The following is an 18,194-nucleotide window of genomic DNA, read 5'->3' on the forward strand; positions in this document are numbered from 1 at the left end:
AAGAAAAGGAGTACTTGTGGCACCTTAGAGACTAACACATTTATTTGAGCATAAGCTTTCGTGAGCTACAGCTAGCTCACGAAAGCTTATGCTCAAATAAATGTGTTAGTCTCTAAGGTGCCACAAGTACTCCTTTTCTTTTTACTGTTAAAATAATGAGTGAAATCCTGGCTCCACTGAAGTTAATGGGAGTTGGACCCAATATCTGTTTAACTAGTGCAGCAAATACAGTTTTATACCCTTCTACCTAGGATATTTACAAAGTGACAGTCTCTGTAGTATTAAAGATTATGTTCTATTCTAGGTTACGTGTCACTGAAATTGCTTTTTTTGAAGCCACATTTACGTTTGGAAATTAATCCTTTCCAGACCACCACACACTTCAGTTGTGCAAGCAGAGACTGCTATCCTGAGCAGGCAGTGCATCTCCTATTTCTAGCCACAGATACTGCAATTTCCAAGTACTTATAAAATGTTTCCTGCCAGTAGGGTGTCACAGGAGAATCTGTCCTTAGTGTTAAACACAATCTTACTGCTGTAATAACTGCTTTGCCCTCATCTACTGAGCCTCGTTTGCAATTGGTTTTACAACCAAACTTACTTTTCTTTCTTTCTTATTTTCTGAGCTACAGGTAACCTAAGGTAAGATAGTATCCACAAAAACAATAAGGAGTCTGGTGGCACCTTAAAGACTAACAGATTTATTTGAGCATAAGCTTTTGTGGGTAAAAACCTCACTTCTTCAGATGCAAGTGAAGAAGTGAGGTTTTTACCTACGAAAGCTTATGCTCAAATAAATCTGTTAGTCTTTAAGGTGCCACCGGACTCCTTGTTGTTTTTCTAAGGTAAGATGTATCTCTCCTCTGGAATCTGATCCAGCTCCCACTGGCCACTGGAGAGGCCAGCTGTGTATGCTGGTAGTAGACTGCTATGCTGATCTTAAGCCAGCAGAAAAGGGCTAAGGAGAACTGATCCTGCAGACTTCAAGACTTTTGCTGTTTGCTGTTTTGCCCTTATAAAAAGGTCTCTTAAAAATACAACAAATAGCCTTAAATCACTGAACTATGAAACACCTTGTGCTCAATGCTTTGGGCTGCGTTAACGTGTGATCGCTATTTTCTTGTACAAGGATGAGCTCAGATGAACACTTATTACCTTAATGCACCCCTGGCAGGGCCACCACGACTGGAGCCTCTATCTGTTAGTTAAATAAGGATCCCAAGGTTGATTAAACTGTATGTGATGCAAATAAGACCGTGTCTCCTTTAAAAAGCTACTGTGCAAGCAAGTGGCTTTTCCCATGATTATTCAAATAGTTCTAATCTGTGTTTTTTGCCCTGATAAGTCAGATAACAGCCTTGCCGATTACTCTTGACTACGGTACCCGATTGTGGTGACATTGAGGCTGACCTTGGAGTCACCTCCCCCGCTGCCGCACTCTCCTTTGTCGTACCACCATTTGTTTTTCAATTTGTCCAAGAGGCCTTGCTCATTCAGTTTTAATACTGCCAGGTTAACAGCATTTCTTGAAACGATAAAACATAACTCGTAAGAAAATGCACAAATGCTTAAGAAATCGTAACGTATGAAAAAAGGAGCACAAGAGGACAAATTGGCTAAATTTCACAGACCGTGGAGCTATAAAAATGTTTCTACAGCAAATACAGGGTTCAATATTGGAAGGTGGCATGGAGGATAACATTTGCTCAGAACTGAAGTGTGCGGGATGGGGAAATTGTCTTTGAGGAAAAAAAGTAACAAGAACACCACATCATGCAATTAACATTCGTCACATATGGCAGTTTAACCCGGCTTTTACCATTTAAATTGAAAAAGCCACTGAACTGTAAAATTAAAACAGCAACAAACAATAAGAAAGGACAACACAGAGAGAACATTAAAAAATGGATGCATTAAGTAAATGAAACCATAATTTACCGTCTTATTTTACTCCATGGAATATTGAAGATTTTAAACTTTAAAGTTACCTCAAAATCCACAAGAAAGAAAATGACAACACAATACATCAGGGTAGGTGGAATACTATAACAACATATATATTGTTATATTATTCCACCCACCTTAATGCTGAGCCTTTTGGAGTTGCTACACCATAGCCTTTGGAATCCAGGTTCCCACCAACTTTCATTGTGTCACATGGCTTTCGCTGCTCGATATACTCGTTCATGGTCGATTCAAGGAGGAAGGCAAACTTTCCCTTTGACTTCCGCACTCTAGCGACCCCGTCAGCTGTTGTTTTGGTAAATACAGATGGCTCTGCTGACTTCATATACGACCACATTTTCTCATAGACCGCTATTTTCGACCTCTGAGAAAAATAACAGAAAGCAGAGAAAGAAATTTTTTATTAAGTATGCACACTGCACAGTATGTAAGTGTTGTGCTGTCAAAGTCTACATAATACAGATTAGGTTGCAACTGACTGAAGATAACTCAGTAACTATGGTTTTGTGGACAGTAACCAGCACAAAGGGGCCCTGAACTGGTGAGCCTCGAGCTGCTAACACACTATATATGGTGAATAATAATAAATGCAACAGGTGAAGTTAGCTAATGGAGAACAGTACTGGTCCCTAAACAATTACCAGGCACAGCAAGTTTCAGAGTAACAGCCGTGTTAGTCTGTATTCGCAAAAAGAAAAGGAGTACTTGTGGCACCTTAGAGACTAACCAATTTATTTGAGCATGAGCTTTTGTGAGCTACAGCTCACTTCATCACTTCCGATGAAGTGAGCTGTAGCTCACGAAAGCTCATGCTCAAATAAATTGGTTAGTTTCTAAGGTGCCACAAGTACTCCTTTTCTTCTTCAGGCACAGCAAGAAGTTAAGGAAAAAAGTGGTAGGCAAGAGAGAAATGTAGCTGAGACATTTCTCTTGCTAACTGACATTTAATTGGCAGTTTAACATTCAAAATGAAAAACAGTGCATTTCATCCCAGTCCCTTGATCTTTCTGCTTGTATGCGTGCTGCTGTAAGATCGAACCAGATAAAAAATATTAAATCCTAGCTCATCTCTTATGGCTAATACATGAAAATGAAGGTCCTCTACTTTTCCACACAAATCATTGCTATCAGTTTACTTCATTCCATAACACACCACTGGTGAACCACAGACACTTGCTTATTAAAGGATTTGCTTCTCATAGTGGTGATGTAAGGTTTAGAACTGCAGCCAAGAGACGACAATAGCTCTACTGGGCTATTAAAAGATGAGGATACCCATCTGGGAGATATGTTCAGTGATTACAAAGACTTTATTAAACATTGATCAACTTTCTTTGTTCAGATCGTTTCAAATTTTGCTGAAAAATAACAAGCATGCTAGTAAGAAGCTGACAACCTACATTACACTCTCTCGCTCTCATTAAAGTGAAGAGCTCAATGGACAACAGGCTATTTTATTATAACCAGCTGCTGGTTATGCATTTTTTAAGTGCATGTTGATTTGTTCAGTTTGGAGATAGCCAAATATAATGATCCCGGCTCTAAGACACATGCTTAGTAACTTAGGGAGGCTGAACAACTTTTAAAACTGCAAGTTGGTGTGTTATTTCCCCTTTCTCCTTTCTGTTCGCTCTTCGTGTCGCAACCTTAGATGGCAGAAAACTCCGTGCTAGGGAATCTCCTCATCCTACCCTCCACACATTACAATAAACCATCTTAATGTACCGAGAGGGACACCATTAGTATACTGCACCATCACTTACTGTTCCCCCTCTCTGTCCCGCACCATGTGGTAATGCCTGGGTAATTACTGCAAACTCCGGATTTATACAAAACTTTCAGTCTAAGCCATCTAACTTTGTCACATTCCTTGTCAACCCTTATCTGCAATCACTAAAGCTATTACAGTGGGTGCCACACACAGTGGTTAAGGTCAGCGCAACTATTGTGAATTGTTTTCAGAGTGATAGCCGTGTTAGTCTGTATCAACAACAACAACAACAAAACGAGGAGGACTTGTGGCACCTTAGAGACTAAAAAATTTATTTGAGTGTAAACTTTCGTGGGCTAAAACCCACTTTATCCGATGCATTCGGTGGAAAATACAGTAGGAAGACTACTCCAGGACAGGCCTAACAAAGAAAATAACAGAACGCCACTAGCCATCACCTTCAGGACCCAAATTAAACCTCTCCAGCGCATCATCAGGGATCTACAACCTATCCTGAAGGATGATCCCTCACTCTCACAGACCTTGTGAGACAGGCCAGTCCTCGCTTACAGACAGCCTCCCAACCTGAAGCAAATACTCACCAGCAACCACACACCACACAACAGAACACTAACCCAGGAACCTATCCTTGCAACAAAGCCCGTTGCCAGCTCTGGTCCACTTATCTATTCAAGGGACACCATCATAGGACCTAATCACATCAGCCACACCATAAGAGGCTCGTTCACCTGCACATCTACCAATGTGATATATGCCATCATGTGCCAGCAATGCCCCTCTGCTATGTACATTGACCAAACCGGACAATCTCTACGCAAAAGAATAAATAGACACACATCAGACATCAAGAATTATAACATTCAAAAACCAGTCAGAGAACACTTCAACCTCCCTGGTCACTCAATTTCAGACCTAAAAGTTGCAATTCTCCAACAAAAAAACTTCAAAAACAGACTCCAACGAGAGACTGCAGAATTGGAATTAATTTGCAAAGTGGACACCATTAAATTAGGCTTGAATAAAGACTGGGAGTGGATGGGTCATTACACAAAGTAAAAACTATTTCCCCATGCTAATTCCGCCGCCCCCACTGTTACTCTCACCTTGTTGTCAACTGTTTGAAATGGGCTATCCTGATTATCAATACAAAAGGTTTTTTTTTTCTCCTGCTGATAATAGCCCACCTTAATTAATTGGTCTCATTACAGTTGGTATAGCAACACCCATTTTTTCATGTTCTCTGTGTATATATATCTTTCTACTGTATTTTCCACTGCATGCATCTGATGAAGTGGGTTTTAGCCCACGAAAGCTGATGCTCAGATAAATTTGTTAGTCTCTAAGGTGCCACAAGTACTCCTCATTTTTTCTGTTGTGAACTTGTAGCAGAAGACTCTTCATTCGGATCAGCTTGAGCTCAAGACATGCTTTTTTTCTTTTCCTTTAGGACAATTCAGTGTGCTTTGGATAATACAGTGACTAACAACTACTGTGTAAACATTTTATAGATAGGAAATCTTGCCTTCATTCCTTGTATTAAAATCCTGATGTAGCTGTGATTGATAGAGAGGAGTATAGGGCCAGGCTTTTATTATAACTATTTCTCCTAGTGAGCTGAAAACCAATTGAAAATACAATGCAGTTAAAACCATCATGATACACAACAGAACATCAGAGAGAAGGCAGAATAGTGTGCCTTCATTAAGAGGTAGGTTGGACACCATACAGTAGTCAAGAGATTAAAAATGAAAATATTCATTGGAGAAAAATAGCTTTTTCAGATGCTTTTTAAAGGGTGAGGCATGAACTGCAGAGGTAGCTGTCTATGGAAGTGGGGTGGTGAAATAAACTCCACATGCGAGGGGGGGAAGGGGCTAGGGTATTAGTCTTGGACTTGGGAGACCTGGGTCTGATTCCCTTTATCACAAGTTATCACAAGTTTCAGAGTAGCAGCCGTGTTAGTCTGTATTCACAAAAAGAAAAGGAGTACTTGTGGCTAAAATTTATTAGTCTCTAAGGTGCCACAAGTACTCCTTTTCTTTTTGCTTTATCACAGACTTCCTGTGTGACCTTGGGCATATCACATAGTTTTTCTGTGCCGCAGTACCCTACTTCTGTAACCTTTCAGGGGTGCTGTGGTGATAAATACCTCGGAGGTGCTCAGATAGGGGAGCTGTATAAGTACCTAGGAGAGACAGGTAAAAGCATGGCTGCCCACTTTTATAATATATCAGCTTGGTCAAGTTTATATTTACTCTATCCAGCATCTTTCTACCAAAGTATCCTGACATATTTTAGCAAGTTTAAACTGACACTCAAAGTATATGCAGAAATCCCTTTATCCACTATTCAAACACGGCCACCTGTGGGTTAAAACATGGCAGATGTTTAACAAAACACAGCACCACTATGTAATGGGTTAGGCCAGGAATGTAATGACTTTAGTGAGAATTTGACCTTGACCATGCGGTTTAAGCTCCTACTGAAGTTCTGTGAACTTTTTCAGGACCAGAACCTACTTTTATATAAAAAAGGGCAATTCCAGAAGCTATAATGCCAAGCTGGGGCATGGGTTACATACTAACTTAGAGCAAATTGTCATGCACTAAATTGCCAACCTAGCTTTATGCAGCAACAGAGCTTCCTTGGAGATTTCCTATCAAAGAAATAATTGCGTGAAGGAAAGTCTAGAATACGAGTCTTTAGATCCGTTTTATACCTTTCATCTCCGGCAGACTTTTTCAGCCCACCTTACATCTCGGAAGCTGCCCAGAGCACAATCCCTGCACTTGTGATGACTATAATATACACCCAGAGATGCTGCTGGTGGATGTATAAATAGCATTGTCCTGCCCATGCCTCCTCCCCTAGAGAACTACCCCCTGTAGCAGCATTCCCTCTCCCTCTGAACCCCACAGAGGGTGCTTCACACAGGTGAGGGATACATGGGGATGAGGAGAAGGAAGGAGAAGATGGGCAGAGCTAAGATTAGATATGTAATACAACCAGAAATTGTCATACTTTTGTATGAACGTCCCTACTTGAAGAAAAACCTCCCTTAGGGGTGTATTTCCTTTTCCAGGCTAGTAAGGGAAGCGTTAACTAAACCTTCCTCTTGAGCCCATTAACAAGATGTGAGCTCATAGACGGATTAGATAACCCTGGTGCATTACAAAATGTAGGTTTCGTTACTTTAATTTTGAACTGGGTCTTAGTGACTCTTTTGCAGCGTCAAAGCTCTGTGCAAAACTTCAGAAGACCGATTATGTTGCCTTTGTTGACTAGGTAATCTCAGAATTTAGGTGACATCTTTCTGTTGCTAGTCTTGACTAAGTGCTTTGTGGGGCGCAGTACATCTCAAACCTGCACAGGGGCTATCAAGGCACAGCTGTGCCTTGCACACAGGATAGGAAATAGCTGAGTTGGAGAAGCTGGTTTATTAGGTAGTGGCAGGAGCTGGAGTTGTTACTGTTGCCTGTATCAAAGCCAAACAAGCTTTATGGAATCCGAATCCTAGAGAGAATTAGCTTAGCAGCCCTGTGCCCCAAGGCAGCACACAGGAGTGGAATGCACAAGCAAGCTTCTGAAAGTCCAGAGCAAGATCAGACAAATAATAACGTATGCTTTATACACAGTTCTGGGCTCTGCAACCCGTTATTTAACACTGAAACCAGAGTAACTAGCCTTGAGTAAGAACTTTAAAAATGTTTACAAAATATTATAAAATATTCTGTTTTTCGTGTGTGTATATACACTTGCACATACAGTAGTATATTATAGGTAGAGCTGCAAATTGGTTGGTGAATTGATGTAGTGATTTTAGTGTCGACATGGTTTAAGATTGCACCAGCTGCCTTAATTCTGACATTTCCTAATTTCTGAGTGATTGACTTTGAAACCTTAATCTTCTTTTAACGTTGCTTTTTGTAAGTAATGCAAAAAACACATGCATATGTGTGCCTAAGTTAGAGCTTTATTGTCTGTCTCTAAAAGCTAAAGATTTCCTTGTCAAGATTTTACATGAAGTAAAATGTGTATTGCTCAATTGTTGGTTCATTTTTGCATCTAGATTGTGTCTTTAATGAAACACTTGAATTATAACATGTTTTTTCCTTTTCAATGCCTAGCCCACATTGGAATTTCTGTTTTAATAAGTCCTCTCTTACTGTTTCCAGCTGGCATGAATACCTAAAAGCAATTTGCAATGCATCTGTGAATTGTTATTAATATTTTTATTTGATAAGGGCCAACAGCATGCTCAGTGATATAAGGCACAAATAAAGATGTGCTCCCTGCTCTGAAGATGTTATAATGTAAATGACAGATGAACATTTCCTTAGAGGAGAGGATGTCCTTGCCTGAAGGAATGGGCATGGGGGGGGGGGGGGGGAGGTCTGCATTCTGTTCTCCACTCATCCACAGATGTCTATAAATCATCTGCAAGTCACTTAGGGGCAGATTTTTAAAGGTAGTTACGTGCCTCAATCCCACCCTAGTGGGATTTGTCAGTGACAGGTACGTAGGCATTTTTGAAAATCTTGCTAGGTGCTTTAGACACACAAATACCTTTAAAAACCTTCTCATTAACCACTTTGAGCTTCAGTTTCCCCATCTGTAAAATAGGGATACCAATAATTGCCTACTTCCTAGGGTTGTTTGTTAATTTTCAGGAAGTGTTTCCAATCTTTGTACGGTAAGCACTCCAGGAGGGTGACCTATTATTATCATTGCATTTTCAAATACTAAATTCCATGTGATTCATAAAAAACCCCCACAATTCCCCAGTCAGCATTAACAGTATTTAGCCTAACTTTGCTCACAGACTCTTCCCTTCTCTTAACTAATTTTTGTATGTGATCATAAAATAAATCAGTACGTTTTTACATGTATCAGTTTTCATCTCACATCTCAAAGGCATTTTGCTGATTTCTCCCTCAAACAGGATTTTTCTCAGAAGCCACGTTTTGTTAACTTCAGCTCTGCAGAAGGACTGTAACATTCTGGGGTGCTCCCTCTAACCAGACAAAACTATAACTTACCTTCCGGCAATGAGTGTTTGTCTGTATCGGCTGGAAAAGGTTGAAAAAAAATTAGAGATTTGCTTCCCTGGGCAGAGATAGGGGTGTGAGTGCTGGCTAAGACTGAAAACTTCTGATGGAAAAGTGGGTATAGCTGGGTCTAGGGATTCTCCTGCCTTAGACAGATCAGCAAATGTCAGCCCTTACCGTCACACACAAAGTAAAGCAGCCACTGACTAGAGCTGGTCAAAAATTTTCATTTGAAATGGGATTTTTTGGATCAAAAATGGCATTTTGTTTAAACATAAATTTTCATGGAAAAATCTGCATTTCTTTTTAAATGTTTCCAGTTTTTCATGAAAAAGTGTAAATCAAAACCAATTATGAACAGAACATTTTTCAGCCTTTTGAATTTTTTGATTTTTTGTCAATAAAATCAAAATATATCTGTAAATTTTTTAGAAAAATTTTCACCCCCCCCCAAATATTTTCTGAGCAGCTTCTATTACTTATTGTTTTGCTTCCTCCCACAGTTCGCTGTTATACCAGTGTGGGAGAGCCAGCCTTGGGAAGTACCTGCTTGTGCAGTTTTTAAGGCCAGGTAGCCATCACTGGTGACATATTTGGGTTGGTGGTCATATTACAGATATAAATACAATCATATAAAATACTTCACCTCTGATTAAAAGACGACTTTTAAAGTACTGTTGTTTTTTTTAAAAAAGCTTAAAAGCACAGATCTAAGACATATTCTAAGCCCAAAAATGGAATGGATTTCTGTGTTTTGCAAATTCCTTTTCATTTCTTTGATACCGCGCTTCAGAAATCCACATGCTAAAATTTCAGTGTGTTTCATCTAGGCCTTGGGACACATTAAAGCCTCTTTTCATTATCACAAGCTTGCTGTAGATATAAATAGACATGACCTTAGCTTAGTCAGCAACTGTTTTCCCTCTTTATTGTGAGAAGTTTATGCATAAACATGAACCACATACATTTTCTTCATCTCAGACATAACAGTATATTTTCACTGCCATGCATACAACAGCTTTTAATGTTAACACAAGCAGTGCATCTAATTCCCTGACTGACTCGCTGAGAATTTACTTCATTCCGTCCATCACTAATCACTATCCAAAGATAAGTCTCCCTTAGGTAGCAATGTTTTTATTTTAAAATAAAACCCCAGTACAATCAGTCCAGATTTTTTCACCCTTCACTAATCTTATTTTACTTTCTAATTCTCCCATTGTTTGTGTGTGTGTGTGTGTGAGAGACAGACATTTTGATATTTTAAATGAAAAAAATGCAATACTCTCCAACATAAATATTAAGCTTGATCCAGGCTGGATTTAAATATTACACGCATCAGAAAATAGACCAGACTTACCTGCACAGTTGCCAACTTTCACGCGGTAAATAAGCACCCTGACTTTCACAATAAGCCAAAAATCCAGCTAATCCCATTTCAAAACAAGGCCAAAACAAGGCGATCCCTAAGAACCCCAATACTCTGTGACTAGATCCCCCTGGTATGCCGTCTGGGATTGTGGTGGGCCCGCTGTGCACCCCTGACTCTCTCCCTCTCCTCCCCCCCTTGCCCCTGCTTGCCGGGAGATGATCAAAAAAAAGAAGCAACAAGCTATAAGCCAAAAACTAGCCAACAAGCAACTCAAAAGCCAATTAAGCCAAAACAAGCCCAATTTCTGTGGTTTTTTTTGCAGTTTAGCATATCTGCTTACCTGTAAATAGTGGATTATTTTTTCCATTACACTCAATGGCAGAAATGGGCTAAATCTGGAATTAGCAAACTTGGTTTGAATAAAATGGGACTGAATCTGAACGAAGTCTGGTCTTGTTTCTGCGATATCAAAACTTACCTGATGACATTTTCCAAAACCAAAACACACCCTTAGCTAACTCCAACTCTAACTCACAGTAAAATATCTTTGGGAGAACCAATACTTTCCTCCAAAGGCTGAACTATCTTTGCCTCGGTGCAGATATTTGTCTCCTCCTTCAGATTTCCTGTCAGTCTCTTCCAAAAGTGAAAAGGAGTGAAGCCATTATATTAGAAAGAAACCATATTTTTACTCAGCTCAGGATTAAACAAAGACTGTGAATGGCTAGCCAACTACAAAAGCAGTTTCTCCTCCCTTGGTGTTCACACCTCAACTGCTAGAAGAGGGCCTCATCCTCCCTGATTGAACTAACCTCGTTATTCCTAGCCTGATTCTTGCTTGCATATTTATACCTGTCTCTGGAAATTTCCACTACATGCATCTGACGAAGTGGGTATTCACCCACGAAAGCTTATGCTCCAATACGTCTTTTAGACTATAAGGTGCCACAGGACTCTTTGCTGCTTTTACAGATCCAGACTATCACGGCTACCCCTCTGATACTTGACATATTTTTACTGCCATTCTTAAAGTATTTTAGTTCTAAATAGAGTTCCCGTTTCTTTTTAGAATATTCTATCCTCTCTTCTACTTAGAGGCCCTGTTCAAAAATGCTGCCTCACATATTCTGTATTAGAATATTTTAAAAATATGGCTAAAATTATTCTTACTTCATTTTCTCCTTTTCCCAGAAGATACACCAGAGAATTCTTTCCCCATAAAATATGGGTATAACATCTGAGATGACCTTATTTATGTCAGTATTGCCAACCACAAGCATTCCAAAATCTCAGATGAGGTCCCCAAAATCATGAGATTTAAACCCACCCCAATGTTTTGGATTTTTCCGATTTATGAACTTTTAGGTCACAATTGGAGACATGTTTTCAAGCTCTCTTCTGCACAATGAAGGCTAGAAATGTACTTAAAAAAATAAAAAAAGAAAGCTGAAATTCTCATGTGTTCATAAGAATCCAGGAGGTGGGGCTTGAGAAAAAACACACAATATCGCGGATCTCGAAATAGAATTTCAATGCATGTAATTTGGCAGGCACTGAGTCACAGCCAAATCTTGGCTGAGTTTATTGGGATCAGATGGTGGGACCAGAAAACAACTGTTGTAGCTCCCTGGGGCTGGTTCTAAGGCGGCTCTCAATCTGCTATACCTTAGAGCAGCCTAGGAACTTCTTGAAACTGTACCATTTGATTATGGACCCCCCGGGACCACCCACCAGCTGAGGATGGTAAATGTGTAGCACATTTTGTCCACATCCCCTCTGCGCTCCCTTCACCAATTGCTGCAAGAAGGTGGCTTAGGAGATGCAATCCCTCCTCAAGTTCCTTCTGTAACTCAGTAATGTCACAACCTGGCCATTTGTGATCTTGTTTTCTTTAGTATTTGTTGCATTACAAATATTTTGGAGCTTTTTTTAAGTCAGTTACACATTGCAATGGTTTGTCAATGCTCTTAGGATACCAGAAAGAAGGGCGGTAAGGTAAGGAAGCCAACAGCAAGGGTCCATTGCACTCTGGCCAGAACAATAGGCATGGACAGAAAGAGAAGAGACAACAATAACACAGTTTAACATGCTCTTCTACTTTGTATGCCGTTTTTAACCACTTTCAGCTCCTTTATAGGGGCAGTCGATACTGAAAGACTGTTTACTTATGCAAAATGCTAATGTCCACAATAAAATTAGTGCAGTTTCTGTTTAATCTGAATGATACAATGTTATTGTTATATAGAGCCACACGTACATACCACAGTGCTGTAAATCAGAGGTGGATTAAGGGCTCCTTGGGCCAGAACAAGTGGGGGGGCCTCCTCCCTACCCCTTCCGCCTGTGCCCTTGTTCTGCCCCTTCCTCTGTGGCCCTGCCCTTGTTTTGCCCACAGTCCCACCCCATTCTGTGCCCGCCAGACTGTGGCCCCAAGACCAAAGAAACTCTGTCTCCCCGCCATGGTCTCCTCCTGCTCTGAGGCCACGGCAGGGGGCGAGAGATCCTCCAGTCCCGGGGCCACAGCTGGGGTCGGGCACTGGGGCTTCCCCGGCCCACTCACTGCTTCTGCCAACCCTCCAGGATTGTCCTGGAGTCTCCAGGAATTGAAGATTAATCTTTAATTAAAGATTATGTCATGTGATGAAATCTCCAGGAATATGTCCAACCAAAACTGGCAATCCTAGTCGGGGTGCTTGGGCTTCCCTTGCCTGCCCCACGGCTTCTGCGAGGGCTCCAGCTTCCACCGCCCTGTGGCAGATTTTTGCTGGGGTGCCCATTTTTCTAGGGACCCCCCCATTGGCTGAGGCCCCTGGGCACGGGCCCCATGGGCCTACTGGATAATCCACCGCTGCTGTAAGTCTAATTAGTCACGTGTAAATATTACCATTCTTTCCCACACTTCAGAGTTTTTCTTTCCTGAATGCAGTTAGCTTTTCCATAGCAGTTGCTAGATCCAACAATTTATGTACAGCCAGGTGGATGCTACTAACTTAAAGTGAAAAAGAGTGCCAGAGGATTCCTTTGGTATCATTCTTGTCTCATGGCCTTGAGGTCCTAGGGTCCAACTCCCATATAAATCAGGCAGAGGACCAGTATCTTGGGCTTTCAGTGCAGTGAATTGACAGTGCAATTCAGCCTGGCTGCTGCACTTTTAGTTGGTCTGTTCTTTGAATGATACGTTAACATGTCTTCTCTGTCTCTCCCTGGTGGGATACTCAGGTGAGAGTAAATGATCACATGACAATATTTGAAAGAGCAGGAGATGACCCAGGGCCCACAGACTGTATATGAGCTACTGTTGAGCACATAATGGCTGCTATAACAGCACTGTACTAATAACATAATTATGGCAATTCTCTAGTGCCTTCACCTAGATATCAAACCTCTTTACTAATAAGAAAAAATTAGGTCTCATAGCTCCCCCTTGAAGTCCCATTTTCCAAATGAGTAAACTAAAGTACAGAGAGGTTAAATTACTTACTGAAGGTCACATGGGAAAACGTGTGGCAGAACTAGCCAAACTTTATGCTCGTGTAGAAGATACATGCCACAGCTTTTATCTACATATTACTTATAGTACCAGCACTTTGATTCCCTTGAGGGGTCGTCAGTTCCATAATCATCTTGGTTTTATTACATCCTGGTTTAAAACTTCTGGTGAAATGGAAGTTAGCCGCATCCTCCCCCACCCAAGAAATATGCACCATGTGCTGCTCCCTCACTAATCCCAGCTCCTCATTCTACCAAGTTCCAAATGTCTGAGACTCTGTACTTAGGCAAGGCTCTGTTGTGTGTACTGAATTTATTTGTATATTGCTGGGATATACTAATTTTTCATCATATCTAAAATAAAAAATTGGCTGTTGGGCTCTAATATTTCACAGGGAAGGCAGTGAGTTTGTGATGGGAGTCATGCCTCATTCTTGTCACAGTGGATTGAAGTTTGACTTGCCTGAAGTCACTGGAGTGACATTCTCAGGTATAAACTGGTGTCACTGAGAATCAGGGCCTTCAAATCTGTGGCTTCCTGTTTTTCTTTTGGGACCTTTGTGACTCCGTTCAGATCCTCCCTGTAGGAGAGATTCTTTGCTGCTGATCACTTTTGCAGAGTGGGAAAGAGACACCCCTGAACCCCTAAAATCCGTGGCAGAGTGGTGGGATTAACCTGAAATCATTTTGAGATCAATTTAAGATTTTTTGAACCAGAAAAACAGATTTTAAAAAGGAAATATTTTTTTTTCCTTTGGGGCTGCTGGAAAGGAGGTCCAACTGAAAGCAGCTAGTTTTTTCTCTGCTTTGGGGCCAGAGCAGAGACAAAAGGGAATTAGTGCTTTGTGAATTGCAGGTTTTCTTTGCCTGGAGACAGAGTAGTTAACCTCCCGCAGGGAAATTCACAAGTCTTCACAAGACCTGAAGTTTTTTTTTTTCCTAAGAGTAACTTGAGGGGATTTCTGCCAATTTGCCTGGAGACAAAAGGTGTTAGGTTTTGTGGGGTTTTTTTGGGGGGATTTTTCTGTAGGCTGACAATCTCTATCAGAGAATATAGGTATCCTATTCCAGCACAGCAAAATTTTCAAGCCAAGTTTTGTTTGTTTTATTTCTAACCCTTGGGTGTAAACTTAGTTAAAAACAGAGAGGTAAAGATGACAGACACCAAGGCACTACACAAATTGGAGTTAGCCAAACTGGAGTCAATGAAAGAAGCCAAAAAAGCCCTAGAAGCTGCTCACAGGAGAGCAATGGAGGCAAAGGACAAAGAAATGGAGGCAAAGGACAAAGAAAGGGAGGCAGCAAAAGAGGCAGAACAACACCAAGCGGCTGCTCACAGGAGAGCTATGGAAGCAAGGGCCAAAGAACTGGAGGAGAAGGAAAAAGAGAGGAAGCATGTGGAGGAGATGGAGAAGGTAAAGGCTCAGCAGAATATACCAACAAACCCTAGCAATCCTTCTCCAGGTACCACTTCCCACCTACAAGGCAGGCGATGATACTGAGGCCTTCTTAGAAAACTTCGAAAGGGCTGCCTTGGGTACGGCATTTCTATAGACCAATACGTGGTAGAGCTGAGGCCACAGCTCAGTGGACCCTTAGCTGAGGTGGCGGCAGAAATGCCTAAGGCACAAATGAACCAGTCTGAACTGTTTAAATCCAAGGCGAGAGTCAGAATGGGGCTAACACCCGAGCATTCTCATTGGAGGTTCAGAGCCCTAAGGTGGAAACCGGACTTGTCATTTACCCGGTATGCCTACCACATTGTGAAACATTGGGATGCCTGGATATCAGGAGCAAGTGTTAAATCTCCAGAAGAGTTGCCCTTCCTCATGCAAATGGAACAGTTCTTAGAGGGTGTTCCTGAGGAAATAGAAAGATACATCCTAGATGGGAAGCCCAAAACTGTAATCGAGGCAGGAGAGATTGAGCCAGATGGGTGGAGGTAGCAGAGAAGAAGAAAACTGGTCGCAGTTTGGGCGGAGACCAGAAGGGAAAACCCCAGATCACACCCTATTACCGGGGGCCGCCCAAGACCCCACCTACCCCCCAAAGAACCCTCCAGACACCTTATCATCCCACCACACCATTCTCCAGCAACCCTCCTCACCCCAGTGACCCGTCAGCTGGACGATGTTTTAAATGTAACGAGCTGGGGCATGTAAAGGCCAACTGCCTCAAGAACCCCAACAGATTACAGTTCATTGCACCGGAATCACACCAGAGGTCCGCAGGCCCAGATACCTCCCAGATACCCTTGGAGCGGAGGGAAACTGTGAGTGTGGGCGGGAAGAAGGTCACCGCGTGGAGGGACACCGGAGCACAAGTGTCAGTTATCCATGCTTCCTTAGTGGACCCCAATTTAATCAACCCAGAGATCCAAGTGATGATTCAACCCTTCAAGTCCAACTCTTTCAATTTGCCTACAGCCAAGTTGCCTGTCCAGTACCAGGGCTGGTCAGGAATGTGGACTTTTGCAGTCTATGATGATTATCCCATCCCCATGCTGTTGGGGGAAGACTTGGCCAATCATGTGAAGCGGGCCAAGAGGGTGGGAATGGTCACCCACAGCCAGGCTAAACAAACCACGATGCCTAGCTCTGTTCCGGAAACTTCTATCAGGACCCGGTCAGAGGTGATGGACCCGGACCCCAGGCCAATGTCTGCAATAGTGGATCCAGTCCCAGAGACCCAGACGGAACCAGTCCATGAACTGGAACCAGCGGAACAACCAGCACCAGACCCATTGCCAGCACTGAATCCAGTACTTGCAACCTCAACACCAGAGGGCCCAACTGAACCTGAACCGGCAGCAGCCCATAACCCTACACAAGAGGCACAGCTGGAGCCTGAACCCCAACATAGTGCCCCAGCGGAGAGCAGTTCACAGTCAACGGAAACAGCCCCATCCCCTACTTCGCTTCCAGAGGGACCAAGCATAGGTCCACAATCCAATGAGGAACTGATGTCTCCAGCATCAAGGGAACAGTTCCAGACCAAACAGGAAGCAGGTGAAAGCCTCCAGAGAGCTTGGACAGTGGCACGGAGCAACCCACCGCCTCTCAGCTCTTCTAATCGATCCAGGTTTGTTGTAGAAAGAGGACTTTTATACAAGGAAACTCTTTCTAGTGGACACCAGGAAGACTGTCCTCAGAGACAGTTGGTAGTTCCAACTAAATACCAGGCCAAGCTCTTGAGCTTAGCCCCCGATCATCCTAGTGGCCATGCTGGGGTGAACAGGACCAAAGACCGTTTGGAGGGGGGTCATTCCACTGGGAGGGAATGGGCAAGGATGTTTCTACCTATGGCCGGTCTTGTAAAGTATGCCAAAGAGTGGGAAAACCCCAAGACCAGGTCAAAGCCCCTCTCCAGCCACTCCCCATCATTGAAGTTCCATTTCAGCGAGTAGCTATGGATATTCTGGGTCCTTTTCCGAAAAAGCAACCCAGAGGAAAGCAGTACATACTGACTTTCATGGATTTTGCCACCCGATGACCGGAAGCAGTAGCTCTAAGCAACACCAGGGCTAAAAGTATGTGCCAGGCACTAGCAGACATTTTTGCCAGGGTAGATTGGCCCTCCTCACAGATGCAGGAACTAATTTCCTGGCAGAAACTATGGAAAACCTTTGGGAAGCTGATGGGGTAAATCACGTGGTTGCCATTCCTTACCACCATCAAACAAATGGCATGGTGGAGAAGTTTAATGGAACTTTGGGAGCCATGATACGTAAATTTGTAAATGAGCACACCAATGATTGGGACCTAGTGTTGCAGCAGTTACTCTTTGCCTACAGAGCTGTACCACATCCCAGTTTAGGGTTTTCACCATTTGAACTTGTATATGGCCGCGAGGTTAAGGGGCCATTACAGTTGGTGAAGCAGAAATGGGAGGGATTTACCCCTTCTCCAGGAACTAACATTCTGGACTTTGTAACCAACCTACAAAACACCCTCCGAACCTCTTTAGCCCTTGCTAAAGAAAACTTACAGGATGCTCAAAAAGAGCAAAAAGCCTGGTATGATAAACATGCCAGAGAGTGTTCCTTCAAAGTAGGGGACCAGGTCATGGTCTTAAAGGCGCTCCAGGCCCATAAAATGGAAGCATCATGGGAAGGGCCATTCACGGTCCAAGAGCACCTGGGAGCCAAGGAAAGGTCAGCCTTCACCACACATGTCGGGCTGTATGAATTTAATGTACTCCCTTTTGGGCTGCGAAATGCACCCGCGAGCTTCCAAAGACTTGTAGATGGTCTCCTAGCGGGATTAGGAGAATATGCAGTTGCCTACCTTGATGATGTGGCCATTATTTTCGGATTCCTGGGCAGAACACCTGGAACATCTACAAAAAGTCTTTGAGCGCATACGGGAGGCAGGACTAACTGTTAGGGCTAAGAAGTGTCAAATAGGCCTAAACAGAGTGACTTACCTTGGATACCAGGTGGGTAAAGGAACTATCAACCCCCTACAGGCCAAAGTGGATGCTATCCAAAAGTGGCCTGTCCCAAAGTCAAAGAAACAGGTTCAATCCTTCTTAGGCTTGGCCGGTTATTACAGACGATTTGTACCGCAATACAGCCAAATCGCCACCC

At 42.5% G+C, this 18,194-nt stretch overlaps 1 protein-coding gene across 2 annotated transcripts in view; it reads right to left on the bottom strand.

Annotated features, from left to right (window-relative positions):
- GRIA3 (glutamate ionotropic receptor AMPA type subunit 3) overlaps nucleotides 1–18,194 on the bottom strand; it is a 223,249-nt gene that overhangs the window by 30,941 nt on the left and 174,114 nt on the right. Inside the window, exons 13-14 of one of the 2 annotated variants that reach the window (XM_077825726.1) lie at nucleotides 2,082–2,329; nucleotides 1,411–1,525 (exon numbers count right to left, since the gene is read on the bottom strand). In XM_077825726.1, coding sequence (XP_077681852.1) covers nucleotides 1,411–1,525; nucleotides 2,082–2,329 — 363 coding nt within the window. The remainder of the gene's footprint in view (nucleotides 1–1,410; nucleotides 1,526–2,081; nucleotides 2,330–18,194) is intronic. The other variant, XM_077825727.1, reaches the window with a different exon arrangement.

Source organism: Eretmochelys imbricata, chromosome 9 (assembly GCF_965152235.1).
Source record: "Eretmochelys imbricata isolate rEreImb1 chromosome 9, rEreImb1.hap1, whole genome shotgun sequence".
Classification (NCBI taxonomy): domain Eukaryota; kingdom Metazoa; phylum Chordata; order Testudines; family Cheloniidae; genus Eretmochelys; species Eretmochelys imbricata.